The sequence below is a fragment of the Halichoerus grypus genome, chromosome 1 (genome assembly GCF_964656455.1).
Source record: "Halichoerus grypus chromosome 1, mHalGry1.hap1.1, whole genome shotgun sequence".
Classification (NCBI taxonomy): Eukaryota; Metazoa; Chordata; class Mammalia; order Carnivora; family Phocidae; genus Halichoerus; species Halichoerus grypus.
In genome coordinates this window covers 71,080,664-71,102,447 of record NC_135712.1, presented here as the reverse complement: position 1 = coordinate 71,102,447, position 21,784 = coordinate 71,080,664, and the positions used below count along the sequence as shown (strand labels likewise).

Sequence of the window (21,784 nt, the reverse complement as noted above, 5' to 3'; positions counted from 1 at the left end):
TCCCTCACACTTGAGGAACAGTTTTGCCAGATACAGGGTTCTTGGTTGACAGAGGGTTTTTTTTTTTTCTTTTAGTGCTTTAAATATATTGGCCCACTGCCTTCTCACTTCCAGAGTTTCTCATGAAAAACCTGTTGATAATCTTATTGAAGATCCCTTGTATATAGTGAGTCACTTTTTTCTTGCTGCTCTCAAAATTCTGTGTCTTTGTCTTTCAACAGTTTGATTACAGTGTGTCCCAGTGTGACTCTCTTTGAGTTCATCCTGCCATGAGTTTGTTGAGCTTGGATGTTTGTGTTCATGTGTTGTTGTTGTTGTTTGTTGTTATCATCAAATTTGGGAATGTTTTGGTCATTGTTTCTTCAGATATTTTCTCTGCTCCTTGATCTCTCCTCTTCTGGGACTCCCGTGATGTGTGTGTTGGTCTGCTTCATGGTGACCCAAGGTCCCTTATTGTCTGGTCATTTTCTTTAGTTCTTTTTCTCTCTTTTCTCAGACTTAATAATTTCCATTGTCCTTTCTTCAAGTTTGTTAATTCCTCTGCTTGCTCAAATCTGCCTTTGAATTGCTCTATTGAATTTTTCATTTCATTTATTGAACTTTTCTGCTCCAGAATTTCCTTTTGATTTTCTTTTAGGTTTTCTATCTTTTATAGATTTTTCTTTTATCTTTTATAAATTTTCCCATTTTTTTTCATTTTCTTTGTCCACCTTCTCTTTTAGTTCTTTGAACATCTTTAATACAGTTGTTTCAAAGTCTTTGTGTAGTAGAACTGGCACCAGCTTTTTTAAAGGCCGGCCCTTCCTTCCTTCCTTCCTTTCTTCCTCCCTTCCTCCCTTCCTCCCTTCCTCTTTTCCTTTGAATGGACCACACTTTACTGTTTCTTTGCATGCCTTTTGATTTCTTTGCTGAAAACTGGACGTTTGACTCTTATGATGCTGTAACTCTGGAAATCAGATTTTCCTCCCTTCCTAAGGTTTGCTGTTTTTTGTTTTTATTTTTTTGTTGTTGTTTTGGGATTTTTTTAATTGTTGTAGGTTATCTCTGTGCCAAGAATCAGTCTGCAGTATAAACTTAAGGTCTTCCTCAGGTCTTTTTTTGGGGCATGCACAGTAACATTCTAATTTCCCTTGTATATATGGCTGCCTTTGAATGTCCTAGGTTTCAGCGTCTGACTCTCAAAAGGGGAGAAAAAGAAAAATGAAATGGTGGGAGGAGATGTTGGCCCTTTAAATCCTCTGGAGTCCCTTCAGCCAGAGGGGGAGAGAGACTTGTATCAATTAGGGGCAGTTCAGTAATGGCCACTGCCTCTTTGTCTGCACCCCTGTGATCAGAAGCAGCAATTAGCAATCAGAGCACAGATCCCCTATATTTGGAGGATAGTTTTTGTTTGTTTGTTTGTTTGTTTTTGCCCCCTCGGCTTGTGCAGTTTTTGCGCCAGCTGCTCCAGGAACACTTGCCCAACTAGTTGTTAAAGGGCAGAGGGGTGGGAGTTAGATAGCTGCTACTGTGCTAAGAGCTGAAATTGACTGAATTAACCACAGTGTACCATCCAGTACTTCCCCTCGAAGTCACAGGCCTTCAGTAGACCACTCTGGAATTCAAGAGAATTCCAAAATAGTTACGTCACATAGATTCTGCCAGTGCAGTCACTGTCTGGGTGACAAATTTGTGGTGCTTCCTATTCTGCCATCTTCCCAGAATCCATCCTATTTGTTTTTACATACACTGTAACTTACATTGATCCCCTGAGTGATAGCATTTAACTTTTAATGCAGTGTGTCTCAAATTAGAATCCAAGATGTGTTCTCTGGGGGTTGTGAGTTCTTCATATGAAAAACACTTGTTTATAATTTAGTAGGGGAGAAGGAGACAGACATTAAATAACGTAATAAAACTTTGATAAATTATAAAAGGAGAATACAATGCACAGCATTAAAGTGTTTTCTAAACTCCTAATTTTGACCTGTTTTTAAATAACTGGATTTTAGAATTACTTTAAGGTTTTTTTTTAATGTAATATTGCTTTCTGAAATTGTATGAGGAAGCTGCAATGTGTTACAGTAGCACACGTGCTAATGTGAAACCCATTATTAATGAAATGGAATACTAAAAGTTGCATGGCAAAATTACGTTTCTTAAGTCTTGTTATTGATACTTGGTCAAATTCTTTAGGGGTTTGCTAGTTCCTCTTTTTTAGAATATCCCTGTCCCTTTACTAACCCCTACCCGCATCTCTAATTGTATTGTAGGACTTCATTATTGTCCTAGTTGAAACACACGCAATGGTATATTAGATTATAGTATACTAATATATACTGATAATAGGTTAACAGTAGGTGTCTGTGGTTTACAGTAAATTTTCCTTTGTATTTTACTGTATCCTCACATAGTCCTCTTGGGTAAAGGCATGTGTTGTTATCTCTTTATAGATGGAGTAAATGAGTTAAAATAACACTTGTGACTTACCTATATAGTCAGAGTTACTAGATGGTAGAGTGAGATAGAGACAGCACTAGAACCAAGTCTTTTAATAAGTATCACTTGAAGCAAGGTGCAGGGGAAGGGGTTTCTTCATTTGAAATAACTTTCAAGTAGATTCTTCTCAAGTCTTGTTGTTTGATTAACTCCTAAGTAAAGCTGATAATTTCATGTCACCTGTTCTGCTACCCACTGGCCCGGTTACAGATCCCAAGGTCTTAAACTAGCCAGATTTGCTACCATTTCTGATTTTAGCGCTCTTTACCTCAGCTGTTTTAAAGTATGTGCTTTTGGGGCGCCTGGGTGGCTCAGTCGTTAAGCATCTGCCTTCGGCTCAGGTCATGATCCCAGGGTATTGGGATCAAGCCCTGCCTTGGGCTCCCTGCTCAGTGGGAAGCCTGCTTCTCCCTCTCCCACTCCCCCTGCTTGTGTTCCCTCTCTCGTTCTCTCTCTGTCAAATAAATAAATAAACTTAAAAAAAAAATAAGGTATGTGCTTTCTGTGACCAAATTTTTCTGCATTTCTTCCTTTAGAAGTACCCTGTTCTTTAGCTCTGTTGCTAGGATATTGTGTCGTTCTGAATTGTGTTATCGTACCCTCCCAACCCATTCAAATTGTCCTACCCATTTATTTCCATTCCTTCCTCCTCCAAATTGGAGAGCTAGGGAGTATTACTACTTTGTCAGATACGATTTCTGTATTTTGTAACACAAGAATTTAGAAAATCTCAAGTTATACTAAGTAAAAATATAGTTTATTCCAAGTTAAATGTTTTAATTCTATACCTGCTAACACAGTCTTAAATATTTTTATCTTTATTTTAGGCAGCTAAACTGGAGGCAGTCAGGTCATGCCGCTTGAGCTTCCTTTATGTAGGCTCTTACTTGAGACCATCTTTTTTGATCTTTCTTTCTAAAATAGCTAGGTTTTCTTATCCTGACATTACTTTTGGTTGAAATTCTTGCTTAATCCTCAATGTGAACACTCTTGTTTTTTGTCCAATTTCATGTTCTTTATTACCATCATTTCCCTTCAAGTATAATCATTCACTCATGTTAATTCTAAAGATACATCTAAAAATAACTTATTGTGCATATATTATGTTCTTTAAGTCAAAGAACAAATTATTACAAATTATTTCACTAGTCTATATTTTTTTATTCTGAACTGAACTTCAAAATTGAAATCAACTTTATGGTGTAAATGCTAATATCTTAATAGCAACTCTAATCTATAGTATTTTACAACTGCCTTAGTTATTAACCTCCTACAAACTGAGCAGTTGACTCTATAATTTTTTTGCTTTACTTTTTATTAAAAAATGTTAATTGGAATAGCAGAATTATTAGTGTTTATAAACATACCTTCCTTATATGTAGAGGGAATAGTACAGTGAACTCTCACATATACTCATCACCGAACTACAGCAATCATTAACCCATGTGCGCTCATATGATCGATAATCCCTCCTATTCCTGACCTCTCATTGTCATTATTTTATTTTGAAGTAAATTTAATACTTTATATCATTTTGTTTGTATATATTTCAATATCAAATAGACTTTTTATATGACTAGAATCAAAAGATAACTTCTGTACAATGATGATGATACAAAACAACTTTTTTCACTGTATGTTTGGTAATAAATGGGCAGAGGGAACCAAAAGGTTTTGTTGCCATAATTTTTGAAGAACGTAACTTCTTTTGTAACTTTAAGTACCCTTTTCTTTCTTGCCATCCTCTGTAATTGCTTAAATAAAATACAGTGAAGTTGTGCCGTTAATTTTTTTGATGAAGTATTACCAATTTTAGTGATCTCTATAGGTAATTGGATAATTTCAGATATTCATAAAATCTCAGATGTCTGTAAGTTGACTAGTTTATTTAAATAACAATCATACAGATAGTATTTGTATCATGTTGATTCATGAATTTAAATAAAAAATTTTAAAAAACAAATAGTATTTGTATTTACTAGGTTTGGTTTTTCACTAAATCATTTGAAGATAGATTATTACATTCAAAGGTAGGACCTGCATATAAAATAGTTAATGTCATGTTTATATATAATAAAGTATTCTCATTTTTAACCGGCTACTTCATGTAGCCTAAATGCATATTATATAATTATTTAACCATGCAGCTGTGTTGTCTTTATAAGCATTTTATCATATCATCCAGATCTAGTACTTTGCTAAAAATAGTGTAAAACATTTGAACCTTTTAGAAAAGCCCATACACTTGGAAGAAAATGGCTGGCTATTTTGTGTATAATGTTTCTTTCATACAGTTTTTGTTTAATTCTTTAGTTAATTGGAATAGCAGAATTATTAATGTTTATAAACATACCTCCTAAAATTTGTTTAAAGGATAGTTGTTTTTTGGATTCTACGAAAATGTCATTTGAAATGGTACTTTTATACTCTTAAATATGCAGGAGAAAGATAATTTTGAAGGGGATTATGTCAGTTTTCTGGTATATTCATAATATGTTCTGATATGTTTTTCATTTCTTATTTATTGCATTTTATTCTTTAAATTTTATTTCGTCTACATAATAATTACTTTCCAGCTTAACCAGAAAACCAAGCTTCTTTCAGTCCATACTTATTCAGACATATGTTATTCTACTTGGGTTTTTTGTTGTTGTTTTCGTTTTAGTTTTTTGACTGTTGTTATTCTGTGAGTTGTCTAGAATAACAGGTGGAAAGCAATAATTGCAACTGAAAATAGAATTTTTTTCTGGGTGATAATAGATTGGAATCTTCATGGTATCCTTGGGAATAGAAAAGCTAATGATTTCTGAGCAACTTCGGAAGAGTTCTTATGCAAAGCGTATTTGTGGATTTTTTAAGAAGGCTGGTAAACTTCTTTACAAATCTTAATTATGTCTGTTTTAGCAGAAATAATTTATTTCTCAAAAGCAAATTAAATGTAACTGTTTATACTTAATTCTTTTCATCTGGTGCGGGAAACTGGATTCATTGATTAACATATGGAAAGCTCATATAAAATAATTTAAGAAATAGCAAATCTTTCATTTGCTTCTAACATTTGTGAATATTGATACAGAATGTATAAATTGTCCTGTTAAGCTAACACATTTACAATTCTTTTCTTAAAGGCAAATCCTCCTCCAGTACTGGTCAACACAGATAGCTTGGAAACGTCAACTTATGTAAGTTCAATTTCCTCCACACATTTAAGTAATTCTGCTTTTCCTGTTCAGTTTTTGATACATATACAAAGATCACAGCTTCATTTTCTTTAATACATTGTACTTGTGATGTTCTTTCACTGATCTGTAATTGCTAAAGTACGTGAAGCAATACTGTCTCTTTTTGGTTGTTTTTTTTCCCCCCATATTTATGTAAAGCAGAAATGTTGAAATAGAAATTTATGGTTTATTTTTAAATTAAAATTATTAATTTTCACTAAAGGCTATCGCTGACCAATGGTCACTTACACAGTGCTATATATTCAGTCATTTTAGAAATCTAGTTGAGTGACTAGATTTTTAGTACCCAGGTTTATATGTACCTTCAAATATTAAAATAGTTATAACTTAATACTAAATTGAGTAGTGCTTCTCTATAAACTTAACTTTGTTAAAAAGCCCTTAAAGATAAGCAGCCAGAACAGCAGAATCTAATCCAACATTTTTTACTCCAAAGGAAAATGTCTTTGGAGATGTTTAAGTAGAAGTAGTTCCCATGCTTTTTTTTTTCAAATGATACATAATTTTATAGACTGTAAAAGTCCTTTTGCCCCCACTTCTGAAATGTAGTTGATTTCAGTGTGTACTTTAAAACATTGCCTAAACCAAGGGCATGAGGACCCTTAGGTTTTCTTCTAAGAGTTTTATAGTTTTAGCTCTTATACCTAGATCTTTGATCCATTTTGAGTTAATTTTGTATGTTGTGGGAGGTAAGGGTCCAGCTTCATTCTTTTGCATGTGGGTACCAGTTGTCCTGTCCCATCACCATTTGTTGAAAAGACTATTCTTTCTACATTGAATGGTCTTGACATCTTGTAGGAAACCAGTTAGTTATAAATATATGGGTTGGAGCACCTGGGTGGTTCAGTCAGTTAAGCATCCAACTCTTGATTTTGGCTCAGGTCATGATCTCAAGGTCATTAAGATAGAGCCCTGTGTTTCCCTGGTTTTCTGTGTGGAGCATACTTAAGATTCTCTCTCTGTACCTCCCCCCCTGACTGCTTGTATGCATACTCTCTCTGTCTCTCTAAAAAATAAAAATAAATACATGGGTTTATTCTGGATTCTTAATTCTCTACTAGTGATCTATATGTGTATCCAAATGCCAGTACCACATAGTATTAATTACTGTAACTTTGTAATATTTGAAATCAGAAAGTATAAGTCCTGCAACTTTTTAAGTTTGTTTTGGCTATTCTGGGTTCTTTGTGTTTCTATATGAATTTTAGGATCAGCTTGTCAATTTCTGCATGCAACAAAAAGACAGCTAGGATTTTGATAGGAATTGATTTGAATCTGTAGGTAAATATGGGCAGTATTTGCCATCTTATCAATATTATGTCTCTAATCCATGAACACAGGATGGCATTCCATTTGTTTACATCCTTAGTTGTTTTCATTTTCGGTGTACAAGTCTTAGACTTCTTTTGTTTAACATTTATTCTTGAGTATTTTATTCTTTTAATGCTGTTGTAAATGGAATTGTTTTCTTAATTTTATTTATGGATTTTTCTGGGGTGCCTGGGTGGCTCAGTTGGTTAAGCGACTGCCTTCGGCTCAGGTCATGATCCTGGAATCCCTGGATCGAGTCCCGCATCGGGCTCCCTGCTCGGCAGGGAGCCTGCTTCTCCCTCTGACCCTCCCCCCTCTCATGTGCTCTCTCTCCCTCTCTCATTCTGTCTCAAATAAATAAATAAAATCTTAAAAAAAAAAAAAAATTTATTTATGGATTTTTCATTGCTAGTGTATTAGAATATAATGGATTTTTAGGAATTCATTTAGAAATATAATAGATTTTGATCTTCTGTCCTGCAACCTTACAGAATTTATTTACTAATGTTTTGGTGTAGATTCCTTTAAATTTTGTATATAAGATCATGCCATTTGCAAGTAGAGATAGTTTTACTTCTTCTATTGTAATCAGGATGTATGTATGTATGTATGTATTTATTTATTGCCTACTTGCCCTGGCTAGAACCTCCATTACAATGTTTAATAGAAGTGGCAAGAGCAAATATCCTTATCTTGTTCCTGATCCATGGTAAAAAGCTTTCAGTCTTTTACCATTAAGTATGATGTATTATACTCAATTTTTAGTATTAATTGATACAGTTTCATTGGCATTGGGGTTGATTCTGTCTCTCTGCATTCCTGCTCTTTTTTTAAATAGTGAAAAATATTAAGGGAAGGCAAAGTTAAAAACAAAAATTCTGAGTTCTTCTGGGTTCAGTAATAGATGGAAATGAAGTAATTTGTTGAAATAATTCTCATCTGTTTGTCTTTTTTTTTCCTTAAGACATCCTACAAATAGTGAAGGTTAGGAAAATTCATTCAATTTGACTTTGGTAGTTTTCTTACATACTAAAAGTGTCTTCACTTTTTCCATATATAATATAATGGATAACTCCCAATATTTTTAAATCAACCTAAATGTTGCTATTCATTATTTAGTAAACTCTTAAAAGTAAATTCTTTTGACGTTAATACTTTTGTATTTAGTTATGTGAATTTTTTATTAGGAAGAACATTTTCTTCCTTCCAATACGTTTTTATTTTTAGATTCTTACCTTGTGGTGGTATATAGACTTGAAGTTTTTAATTGCCTGAGAGTATGCATTAATAGGAACTCTGAGTCACATGACTTGATAAAATCTTGACTTTCAATATTAATGTATAGTTAGAAAGGAATTACTGAATTGAACCTAAACAACAAGAAATTAGTAAATTAGGCTTCTTTTTAAATTTTCCTTTGGAGAAGGCTTACACTGATTATGTAATAGGATTCATCTGTCCTATTCAGATATATTGGTATAGGCTGATGAGAAAATGAAAATCTTTGGGCTTGTAAGGGACTGAGGACATCTGTGTTATAAATTTTCCTCTGCCTCTTTATGGCATATATGTACCCATAATTAAAACAAATTGTATTAAAAAGAAATTTATACAACTTAAAAATTAATAAGTGCTATTCCAGTATACTAGCAGCAACTAATTGTAAATAAGTCAATTAACTCTGGCAACAAAAAAATGAAATACCTAGCAATCAGCTTAACAGGAAATTATAGAGTTTGTAATAAGAAAACTGTAAAACTTTGCTGATGGCTTCAAAGAATACCTAAGTAAGCAGAGAACGGATCTTACTGCTGAGCGGGAAGATAATGTAGAGATCATCATTTTCCCCAGATGAATCTGTAAAGTTGGTATAGTACCAGTTATAGCCCCAGAAAAGAGAGCAAGTGTGTTTGGGGGTCAGGGAAGAAAGGGAGAAAGGAATGAGATAAAATGAAAGAGGAAGAATTTTAGAATTTAGTTTCTCTGTTGCACTAGTCACATTTCAAGTGCTCAGTAACTATATGTGGGTAGTAACTCCGGTATTGGACCAGACAGATTATAGAACATTTTATCATCACAGAAACTTCTGTTGAACAGTGTTCATGTATAGAAAAGTAAAAAGTCAAGAATAATCAAGTAAAATTTTTTTTTTAATTTTTTTTTAAGATTTTATTATTTATTTGAGAGAGAGAGAGGGATAGAGCACAAGCAGGGGGAGCAGCAGAGAGAGAGGGAGAAGCAGGCTCCCCGCCGAGCAGGGAGCCCGATGCGGGGCTCGATCCCAGGACCCTGGGATCGTGACCCGAGCCGAAGGCAGACGCTTAACCGACTGAGCCACCCAGGCCCCCTAGTCAAGTAAAATTTAAAATAAGAGTAATTGTGAGAGATTTCCCTACCAAATGATAAAACATAAAGCATCACAAAAAAACAAAACAAAACCATAAAGCATCATTAATTAAAGCAGCAGAGTTGTGGTCCCAAACTGGATAGATCAGTGGAATACAACTTAACCTAGACATATGTTGTATAATCTGATTTTCTTTCCTGGTCAGGTTTCTTTTAGATTAGTTGCTCTTCGTTACAGCTTTGTAGGGTTTTTTCTCCATGAATGTTAGGATTTAAAATATTTAGGAATTTACCACCTATTCTTAAACGCCGTTGTAATTTGTGCCTTTTACCCAGACTGCTGCCATGACATCTTCACCAGTTTACTTTTCTCCAGTTGTTCTTCTTCTGTTCCAAACTACCATAGCTTCTTTCCTGGAAAATCTATTAAACCTATTTGATGCTCTGAAACTTTCAAGAATATTTCTCATTGCTTAGTACAGCATTCCAGACCTTTCACAGTCAGGCCCCAGTCGACTTCTAGTTTCTGCTCCAGCTTTGATCCTCTACACAATCCCATTTTGTTGATAGGCCTCAATTCAAAACCTAGAAAATATTAGCAATGACTGTTCTCAGGAAGTATTCTAGATCTACTCTCATATTTTTAAAGAAGAAAAAATTATTTTGTCAGTAATATATTCATTTTGCCTAAAGATCAATCTCCTCTGGTTTTATTCTCATGTTACATCTCCCCCATCCTGCTAATTGAGAGTAATAAACCTTATATAATAATATAAATAATATATTAGGCAAGCATTTTATTCCTATTGGAAGCCACATTTTGTAAAGATATAAAAAGAAAACTAAGCAAACCAACCATTTTGTAGTTTTGCTGGAAAACATACTGCTCTTGAAAATATTACACCACCATTGTTTTTTTCACTTCTAATGAAGTGATACCTACAGAGTAATTTGTAGTTTTGGTAATGTACTCTTGGCATTTTGAAGCCCAGTTTGAATATGTTTAAAGTTGTTATCAAATTGTCTCTGTATATGAAATTATCAGACAGTTTTAAGTTATTGAGGGTTTAGGACTAAAGTCATTCAGAGTTCCTATGGTCTTCTCACTTTTCACCTTTTTATGATCACTCTATGCTTCCTGGAATCCTCACCAGATCTCAATGACTTAGCATTAAATTAAGCACCCAAACATATTTACCATATATTTACCTTTTGAGAAGGCTTAATGGTGAAAATCTCAAATTTCTAAAAACAGAAATTAAGGTCACAGTATAGAAATTTTACTTATTAACACGAAAAGGGCAATGTAAGCACACTTATGTTGAATGTTTTCCAGAATAAAATTTCAGAGTATTTGGAAATAAATGAACAAAAATAGAGCCCAGTGTAGCAGTTTTGAGATTTGGCCAAAGCCATGTGCCGAGGAAAATTTATTAACTTTAATGGATGTTTTTAAAAATAGAAGAGTAATCAGCATAAATGAATTGGGTGTTCAGCTCAAGAAGTTAAAAAAAAAAAAGTCTGAATAAAATAAAGAATTGAGGGGCGCCTGGGTGGCTCAGTCGTTAAGCGTCTGCCTTCAGCTCAGGTCATGATCCCAGGGTCCTGGGATCGAGCCCCGCATCAGGCTCCCTGCTCTGCGGGAAGCCTGCCTCTCCCTCCCCCACTCCCCCTGCTTGTGTTCCCTCTCTCGCTGTCTCTCTCTGACAAATAAATAAATAAAATCTTAAAAAAAAAAAAAAAAAAGACATTTCTTAAAAGAAAAAGAAAAAGAATGATAAAAATAAAAGCAAAGTACTAGCATGGAATGTGATATATTAATCAGTATTAAAACTACTTTGATAAGGACTGAGACTTTTAGCAAGTCTGAGCAAGGAAAAATAAAGATGATACAGATAACCTTTAGAATAAGGAAAGTGGTATAGCTGCAGATATGGGTTTTATTTTTACTCATAAAAAAAGAACTTCCAGTCAAGTTGGTAGGCTAGGTATATGTATAAACCTCCTGCATTCTGGATGCGTAGAAATCTGTTAGAAGGTGGGGGAGGGACAGTAAAATAACCCTAAACTGAGAAGGCACTTTGAGATGAGAAAACAAAGCTGGCCACTCCATACAGTTGACACAGTTCTATTCAGGGTAACTTACTGACCAGCAGAGAAGGGTGGGTTCGGGTGGTTGACAATCCATGGCAGCCACGTGGCTATTCTCCATAAAGTCTGGGCCTTAGTTCACAGATTATATAGAGTGAGGGAACTTGCAGAAGGACATTGTAGTGAGATTCAAGGGTTCACATGCATCTAATTAATTACTAAACTTTAGTTGGATCTTGTGGCGCCATCTGTACATCAGGGAAGGGAAAGACTGTATTACCTCTTAACAGATTAGTGGGAGGCCAAAGCAAGCCTCCCTGCATCCCGGCCTTGGTGGGCATTTCTAAGATACGTCTTTTAATCTCCAAGGGGCATAGAACGTGCGGTGCCCAGAAGTCATCAAGCAAACATATGAACAAGATGAAGGGCCAAAGATGGAGTCAGTATTGTCAGCACTCCTATAAAATGAAAGATTAAAAAAATATATATTTTTATATATATATATATATATATATATACATTCATAACATCTCAAAAACAAGAAGAAAAGCTAGTTAGGTGAGAAAGGGAGTTAAGAAAGTAGCAGTTGGATTTGAATCCATTAGAGCCATGAGAACCCAGAAAGGTAGAAGAGATGGGTTTCAAAAGCCCTCAAGAAAAAACCCTTAGGCCCTAAACTGGACCTGAATTAGGGGTGTTTTCTTATAGTATTGTGAAGAAAGCAAAGTAGCTTACATAGATGTCATTATTCTGTTGTTTCATTATTCTGTTGCCGTATAGCAAACCACCCTGAAACTTTAGTGGCTTAAAAAACATAACCTAGTTTAAAAATACTACTCCCTGACTTTTATGCTTATTTCAGATTTAAGGTTTAATAAAATTATATTGTTTCAAAAAAAACCAGTTCATTATTTCTCTTGATTTCCGGGTTAACTGGAAGGTTCTTCTGCTTCATATTGGCTGGGGCACTGGAAAAGGCTGGAAGATCCAAAATAGTCTCATTCATGTGACTGGCAGTTGATGATTGTTGCTAGTTAGGAGTGCAGCTGGGGCTCTTGGCCAAAGGCCTTAATTCTCCTTCATTTGAATTTTCCCATGGGCTATTTGACCTTCCTCACATTATAGCTCCTAAGTTCTTTTTTTGTTTTTTTAAGATTTTATTTATTTATTTGAGAGTGAGAGAGCACAATCAGGGGGAGTGGCAGAGGGAGAGAGAGAGAAGAGGCTTCCCACTGAACAGGGAGCTGGACGTGGGGCTCAATCCCAGGACTCTGGTATCATGACCTGAGCCGAAGGCAGACGCTTAACCAACAGAACCATCCAGGCGCCCCTGTAGCTCCTAAGTTCTAAGAAAGTACCTTCTAAAACAAAGGCAAATATTACAAGGCATCACATGACCTTCAGAAACCACACAGCATCATTTGTGCCACATTCTTTTTAAACAAAGCTCATCTAGGACCTGCCTAGATCCAAGGGAAGGAGAAATAGATGACATCTCTTCAGGGTAGGATGGTTTAGTCATGTTGCAAAAAAACATTTAGGATGGAAGATGGGAGGCATCTAAAATACAGTTTATCACAATCCCTGTTTGACTTGATCATATCATCAGAGATGTTAAAGCAATGGCATGAACGTGAATTAATCTGATTCCAAGGATTATTCACCTTTCACCAGTGGCCCTCACTGTGGAAATTACCACTTCCAGGAGGGAGTAGGGAATAAATTGGAAAGAATAAGATAAAGTGCCTGGTCTATAAGATATGAGCAAGAACATGAATAGGGAATCAGATTTGGACATGAAATATATAAGTGAAATTTGTGATGGGGGAATCACCTAAAGTAACAGATGCAGAGGTGGGAACTTGCAAGATATGTGAAGGAAAGAGCAAGTCATTCAAATTTAATGGTATGTAACACTCATGAAGAAGTGAATTATGTATATTAGGAATGAAGCTAAGTGATGGATTGGGGTCAGTTCATACAGAGCCTTGTATGAGAGTCTCTCAAAGTTTTGGAGCAAGTACATTATTAGACATGGGCTCCAGAAAGATCCATCAGTGTAAAATGCATTAGAGTTATTTGGGCAGCGGAGAATACTAGTCCAAGAGTTGTGTAGATTACATTGGCAGTAGTCCAGAGGAGATTAACAAAGGCTTGAATCAAGGTAATAGAGATGAGAATGAAGAGGTGATGGTTTTCAGAAAAATTGAAGTATTCAAATCAATAAGAATTGGCACCTGATTAGATGTGTGGATCAAGGCAGTGAAAAGAGTTGAAGTTCCATAATGTTAAAAGCTGTATGGGGACGCCTAGGTGGGTTCAGTCGGTTAAGCATCTGCCTTCAGCTCAGGTCGTGATCCCAGGGTCCTATGATGGAGCCCCACATCGTCAGGCTCCTTGCTCGGGGTGGGGGGGGTCTGCTTCTCCCTCTCCTTCTGACCCTTCCCACTGCTCATTCGCATGTGCTCACTTGCTCTCAAATGAATAAATAAAATTTTTTAAATGCTGTATTTGAAAGTCAGTATCATGAATGTCAACTCATTAATCACATTTGTACCCTTCTATTCCTTGAAAATTTTACCTAAAATTATTAAAATGAAGCCAAATTATTTGATTACTATCACATTTAACAGGTTTGCATTAATAAATCATACAAAAATTATGTCTTGACATTTCAGATTTTATATTCTAAATTTCTATGCTACTTCTTTTTTCCCCCATTAGGTTAATGGCACTGATGCAGATTATGAATATGAAGAAATCACACTTGAAAGGGTAAAAGCTTAATTATCTTAAGTTTTTATGCATAAATCTGTTGCTTAAAGAATTCTTTAAATATACTGCTCTTTCATATAGAAATCAAGGGAAAAGATCTTTCAAAAACAGAACCGTGTAATATTAGTTTCTTTAAGTATACATATTATAAAACTAGCCATGGTATTTTTAGGACATGTTGCTTTTCTTTAATACCTTTTTTTTTAAATAAATTTTTATTTAAAATAGTTTTAGATTTACAGAAAAGTTATAACAAAAGTTTCCATTTATCCTGGCCTCAGTTTTGCCTATTGTTAACATCTTATTTGTTTCAACTAATGAACCAATATTGACATATTATTAACTGAGGTCTATACTTTATTTGGATTTCCTTAGTTTTTATGTTTTTCTCTTTCAGAATCCTTTCCAGAATACCACATTACACTTGGTTATCACGTCTCCTTACGTTTCTCTAGTCTGTTTCTCAGATTTTTCTATTTGTTTTATTTTTATTTTTTATATAAAACATTGATTTAAAGTATTTAGTATGCTAGTAATATGCTTATTGTTAACAGTTTTTATTTTAACAAAATGATAACCATAGTTCTAGTGGACAAGATCCTATTGAAAATTTATGCACTCCCCCAGTCAGAAAATAATTTAAGGGTACGATTTAGATGTGTAAATTTTCTTATAATATTTACCTCTTAAGAATATCTGCATTCAGGAGGCGCCTGGGTGGCTCAGTCGCTGGGCGTCTGCCTTCGGCTCAGGTCATGATCCCAGGGTCCTGGGATTGAGCCCCGCATCGGGCTCCCTGTTCCACAGAAGGCCTGCTTCTCCCTCTCCCACTCCCCCTGCTTGTGTTCCTTCTCTTGCTGTGTCTCTCTCTGTCAAATAAATAAATAAAATCTTTAAAAAAAAACAGAATATCTGCATTCAAATGATGATGTATTTCAGTAATGCCAGGTTGTCTGACAAGCATTTTGAGAAATAGTGCTTCACAGAAGTAAATTTCCTAAGTAACTGAATGTCTGTTTAAGACTGAAATTCTAGATAATTAGATTTGTTTATATGTGAAGCCAGAATGGCCTCTGAGTGAAACTAGACCTGAGAGGGTCTTTTACATGTATACTAGATCTTTATTGCCCACTACCTGAATTTGGGTTACTAGAATGTAGTACGCATATTTTAATATGGTATTTTTTTATTTAGGTTTTTTTCCAGCTTTCTTGAGATATAATTGACATGTAATTCTAACTTTTTATCTTATTCATTCTTCATTCTTTCCCAGTGCCTTTTAAATTTATTTAGTTAGGACTGGACATTGTTTTTTCACTTGCTAAAAAACTTGAGTACCAGGAATTGGGGAGATGTTGTTAAAGGATGCAAACTTAGATGAATTAATTTCTGGAGATCTAATGGACAGCATAGTGATTATAGTCAACAAGACTATATTATATACTTAAAAATTGCTAAGAGACTAGATCTTAAATGTTCTCACCACAGGAAGAAATGACAGTTATGTGACATGATAGAGATGTTAGCTAAAGCAGTGGTTATAAACATATTGCAATATATAAATATGTCAGATCAACACATTGTGCACCTTAAATTTATACAGTTATATGTAAATTATATCTCAATTTTTTAAAAAGCAAAGAAAAAGAATGTGAGTACCTGAATGACTTGGTAACATCACACAACCATTGATACTATTATTCGTATTCTGGTAACTCTTAAAGAGTTTAGACAAAAAAAATTATTAAAATAGAATTTTAGGACACATCATAGTAGAGGGAATATTTAAGCTATTTAATATTAACAGTTAAGTAATCAGTTCAGATGTATCTGCTTATTTGCATTGCCTGAAAGCCAGAGTCAGAACAGTTTTGCAAAAATAAACAATTTTTTAATACTATTGCTTAGAACAATTGTCTTTAAAGGCTTTTTTGTAGCAGTAGAAACTTTTCTTCAAAGAAAATCTTATTCAGAAATATAGTATGTAAAAACTAGCATTGCTTTGGCAAAATTGACTTTGTTATCAAGAAAACTCACCAATTGACTTCTCAGGTTGGACTTTCAGTATTAAAAAATGCCTTTTGGGCGCCTGGGTGGCTCAGTTGGTTAAGCGACTGCCTTCAGCTCAGGTCATGATCCTGGAGTCCCGGGATCGAGTCCCGCATTGGGCTCCCTGCTCAGCAGGGAGTCTGCTTCTCCCTCTGACCCTCTTCCCGCTCGTGCTCTCTGTCTCTCATTCTCTCTCTCTCAAATAAATAAATAAAATCTTAAAAAAAAAATAAAATAAAATAAAAAATGCCTTTTGCTATTCAGGTGTCTTGGTTAAAGATGTCAGGGATAGGGAAAAAAACATATCAAGGATGATGACTTAACAGATACAATTTGGTCATTTTAAAGTCATCTGATGGCAAAGTTAGTAAAAGAAAAGTACCATCCCCTACCCCATTTTTAAAAAGCTGAAATAATGTTAGTTTTACCTACTCAGAAATAATTGCAGCGGGAAGATCACTTCACTTTTTTTCTCTTAGGAGACATTTGCCTTACCAAACATGAGTGAGATACATTCTAAAAGAAAGAGACCTAATAGTGACACCCCTGCAGACGGGTGACTGATCCAAGGGCAAATTGCACATGCTTTGAAAGAAAGAACCATAATAGACTATACTTCAAAAGTACTTAGTTAGTACCTACTCAGAAGTAATGCCTTTGAATTCTTCATAAAGAAAAAAGAGCTTTCCTTATATTTCTTAATTTAGAATCTTCATATCCCCTACATATACACCTTTATGTATGTGTTCCCTGAGTTAGTACAGTTTCTAGGTTCTAAAACTGACAGGAACCTATCTATAAAGGTAATTCTTTCTTAGGCTCAGTTTTTTTTCCTTTATCCCCAGGGAAATTCAGGGCTTGGTTTCAGCATTGCAGGAGGTACGGACAACCCACACATTGGAGATGACTCAAGTATTTTCATTACCAAAATTATTGCAGGGGGAGCAGCTGCCCAAGATGGAAGATTACGGTATGTTTTGCATTTTATGCTGTGATGCTAAATACACTTTGTATATTTTTCTTTAGGCAGATTGAACAAGGCATCTATACAAATAAACACTATCATAATAACCAACATAAGGTAGATGCTCAAATAAACAAATGAATGAGATAATTGTGCACTAAGCATTGTTTCCCTCTTTTCATTTAGGAATTTAGTTTTATCTCATATTATAACATGTTGTATAATAAATTTGATTGATGGTTTTAAATGAGCAAATTGGGGGCACTTGGGTGGCTTAGTCATTAAGCGTCTGTCTTCGGCTCAGGTCATGATCCCAGGGTTCTGGGATCAAGCACTGCGTCAGGCTCCCTGCTTCTAAGGGAGGACCCTGCTTCTAAGCAGGGAGCCTGCTTCTCTCTCTTCAGCTCCCCCTGCTTGTGTTCCCTCTCTCGCTGTCTCTCTGTCAAATAAATAAATACAATCTTAAAAAAAAAAAAATGAGCAAATTTATAGAAATCAGAGAATTCCCTTTGTATTTTTAAATATATTCACAAAATGTTTTTCATTTATTTCCTGGGTAGGAAACATGTATATAAACTTAGGATACAAGAGATGATATATATTTGAGTTTGTATTCCATACCACAAAAAAGTAAAGATTATGCAAATTTTAAATAAATTAATATATTTTCTTAATTGAGTGAATGAAAGTAATATTGGTCTGTTTAAATTCAGTGTTCCATTGTAGAAGATACTTGGTTGTTTCCTTAGGCCATAGATTATGGCACTTTTCCTATTTCCTTGTTTGTTGGTTTTTATATATAAAGATAGATATATATATATATATATAGTAACAGTCATAAGTGTTAGGACTAAGGATTTTTATATGGTCTGTTAAAAATAACATCTGTTTTTAAGGCTGTTGTTGGTACCTTCTGAAGCTCTTCAGTTTCTTCTCACTGGATATGACGGGTGATAGATTAATGAAATCAGTTGGAAATAAAATTAATAATTTGACCATTCGTGTAAATGCAGACATTTACTTCCCGATTCTGTTACTGGTCTTTTATTTGTGCTTATGTGAAAATTAATGTGTCCCATCTGTTTCACTGAAGAACATACCTTTAATACTTACTCTAATGTATCACTGTCTTCGCATACAGAGTTTCTTTCCTCTTAAGAAAGCTATTATCGGGGCGCCTGGGTGGCTCAGTCGTTAAGCGTCTGCCTTCGGCTCAGGTCATGATTCCAGGTCCTGGGATCGAGCCCCGCATCGGGCTCCCTGCTCCGCGGGAAGCCTGCTTCTCCCTCTCCCACTCCCCCTGCTTGTGTTCCCTCTCTCGCTGTCTCTCTGTCAAATAAATAAATAAAATCTTTAAAAAAAAAAAAAAAAAGAAAGCTATTATCAGGATCAGTTTTAATATTTTAATTGTCTTTTGTTCTCCTTCCCTGCCCAATTTCAGATGATTTTTTTCCCCCTAATGGAATGTTATGCAATTTAAAGTGAGACCAGAGCTAGGGGGGGAGAGTTAGGACTAGAACAAATCAAACTTTAAAAAAATATATTACTGTGTCAAATTAAAATAAATTATATGAGAAACCTTTTAACTAAATGTAATGTAATCTTTAGCTTCATATAAATGTCAAGAAATAACTTTATTTTTTTAAATGTATCTAGTTTGAAAAAGCAAGTCAAAAAATTATTTTTAGATATATCAGTGATTATCTCAGTTTTGCCACCACTGTCTCTGTGACCTTAAACTAATTATTTAGTCTGAACCTCCATTTTCTTTTGAGTCACAGCTCTGTCAGTCATTATCTGGGTGACTTTAGGAAAATTATTTAAACTCTTTGTGCCTTAATTTCTCCATTTGTGAAATAGGAATATAAATATATAACTACCCTTCAGGTTGTTGTAAGGGTTAAAACACTAAAAGAAGTACCTGGCAGGTGGTTATTGCTAAATAAATACTAAAGTGCTGAATAAATAAAGCATAAAGTAACTTAACGCTTACACATAATAAGCATACAAGAACCGTACAAATTATAGCTGTCATTATTATTTAATATTTTTGTGTGATAATCTGCTATTTGCACTGTTTTTTTTGCTGGCCCTCGGAAAATATTTGTATTTATTTATATGAGTATTTGATACTGTGGAATTTAACATGAAGTTTCTTCATATATATTTTCTCTAGTTAATAATTCTCTTTACCTTAAAAGTGAAAATGACAAAAAAATTATCAAAGTGAAAATTAGATATTTTAATATTTAATTTTTATTTTTAATATTTTGGGTTTTTTCTCAGGGTCAATGACTGTATATTGCGAGTAAACGAAGTAGATGTTCGTGATGTGACACATAGCAAAGCAGTTGAAGCATTGAAAGAAGCAGGGTCTATCGTACGCTTGTACGTAAAAAGACGGAAACCGGTATCAGAAAAAATAATGGAAATAAAGCTCATTAAAGGTCCTAAAGGTATGGGGTGCCTGGGTGGCTCAGTCAGTTAAGCGTCTGCCTTCAGCTCAGGTCATGATCCCGAGTCTGGGATTGAGCCCTGCATAGGGCTCCCTGCTCAGCAGGGAGTCTGCTTCTCCCTCTGCCCTTCACTCTGCTCATGCTCTCTCTCTCTCAAATAAATAAAAACTTTAAAAAAAAGGTCCTAAAGGTATGAAATAATCAAACTAAGACAGATTATTAAGAAATTACTGAAATAAATGTAACTATCAATTTATTTATTACACACATTCTAAGATTAACAGTACTGGTAATCTACAGAATGTGTGTGAATTTTTGGAATTTCTCTATTATTTCTGCTGATTTTTGTCTTCGGGAGAATTCTACTTAAACACTTGTAAGTCATGTATAGTGTTGCTATTAACTTGTAGTTAATCAATCTACAAAATACATTTAAATGCAGATGCACAGGCTAAGTTAAAATAAGAAAATATTTATGTGTGTCATTAGCAGTTATATCTGCAATGAGGACAGTTCATATTTGATTTCTGAATTTTGAAAACATTGATGGGATTGAAGATAAATGGAAATATTGATTCTAATTTGTAGCTTCGTGGAAGAAGTAGTATTCCAACAAATGAAACAAGGAATAGAGAGCTACAAATTTGTCTGGTTTCAAAGCTATGGGATTTATGAATTACAGAAATTCTTTATTTAAAAAATTCATAGAGGGGCGCGTGGGTGGTGCAGTCAGTTAAGCATCCAACTCTTGGTTTCAGCTCAGGTCCTGATCTCAGGGTTGTGTGATCCTGCCTGTGCTGGGCTCTGGGCTGAGGGCAGAGTCGACTTAAAACTCTCTCTCACTCTCCCTCTGCCCCTCCCCACCTCCCCCACCCTGTCCCCCTACAATCAAGCTCACTCTCTCTAAAATAAATCTTTAAAAAAATAAAAGTAATTCATAGAATATTGGAAAAAGAACAAAATTATCCACATATCTGAAGCCTATTAGTTCTGCCCACCACCAAAAATTTTATTATTTTTCTCAATTGTTTTAATCTTGTGAAGGCATTAGAACTGTTAGAAGCACAATCATGATGGCAGCAAAAGTGAAACATAATTTTATAATGCCTCTTTGAAACAAACAAATGCATTTACAAAAAGACTTTTAAGAAGTAACCTAAGGGGGGGAGGAAGGAACTTATTTGTAACTATAGGAACATGTGTGTATATATATATATAATTGTCCACTGGCTACAAAACAAATACATAAGACTTAAAAAGTAGGCAAATAGGGGCACCTGGGTGGCTCAGTCATTTGAGCATCCAGCTCTTGATCTCAATCAGATCTTGATCTCAGGGTTGTGAGTTTGAGCCCCCTTTAAAAAAAAAAGAAAAGAAAAAGGCAAATAGATTCTTTTGTGTTTTAAAACATGAGTGTGAATAGACTATCACCTTCTAGTTTTCAACCATTTCTTTGGATTTAAATTCACGTTAAATGATGAAATTTCAAAACTAGTGTTTTCTAAACAGGTCTTGGGTTCAGCATTGCTGGAGGTGTTGGAAATCAACATATTCCTGGGGATAATAGCATCTATGTAACCAAAATAATTGAAGGAGGTGCAGCACATAAAGATGGTAAACTTCAGATTGGAGATAAACTTTTAGCAGTGAGTATCAGAAATCTGTTATTTTAAAAATCATTTTGATGTCTTCTTTTTTTTTTTAAACTGGAATTTCTACTTGCCAAAAATGTTTAAGTGAATACTAATCATGCTTTAATCAAAACCTGAAAAACTATTCTTGGTATTATCTTATTAGCCCTTCCCCCCCCCCCCCACTAGTTTTCCTCTCTCTCTCTTTTTTTTTCTTTTTTGTTGAAGGGTTAGGGAGTTGGATGCACAGAATTGTTTAAACAGTGTCATCCTTCATGTGACTTTTTTTTCCCTTTTTTTTTTTTAACTTAATTATAGTATAATGAAAATTCCTAAAGTCTACCCAACCCCAAACTAGAATATCAACAATTTGTGGTTTTTATTCATTTGCTTTTTAAAAATTGTTTAATCCCATACATATGCCTAAATATTTTGTTTAAT

The 21,784-nt window shown here is 34.7% G+C and overlaps 1 protein-coding gene across 25 annotated transcripts in view; it reads left to right on the top strand.

Annotated features, from left to right (window-relative positions):
• The window catches only part of DLG1 (discs large MAGUK scaffold protein 1), a 254,420-nt gene that overhangs the window by 136,894 nt on the left and 95,742 nt on the right, over nt 1-21,784 (top strand). For 24 of the 25 annotated variants that reach the window (XM_078067560.1, XM_078067591.1, XM_078067561.1 and 21 more), the window contains 5 exons: nt 5,607-5,660; nt 14,193-14,243; nt 17,138-17,262; nt 19,543-19,712; nt 21,222-21,358. In XM_078067560.1, coding sequence (XP_077923686.1) covers nt 5,607-5,660; nt 14,193-14,243; nt 17,138-17,262; nt 19,543-19,712; nt 21,222-21,358 — 537 coding nt within the window. Of the gene's footprint in view, nt 1-5,606; nt 5,661-14,192; nt 14,244-17,137; nt 17,263-19,542; nt 19,713-19,895; nt 19,903-21,221; nt 21,359-21,784 lie in introns of those variants that run through there. The other variant, XM_078067644.1, reaches the window with a different exon arrangement.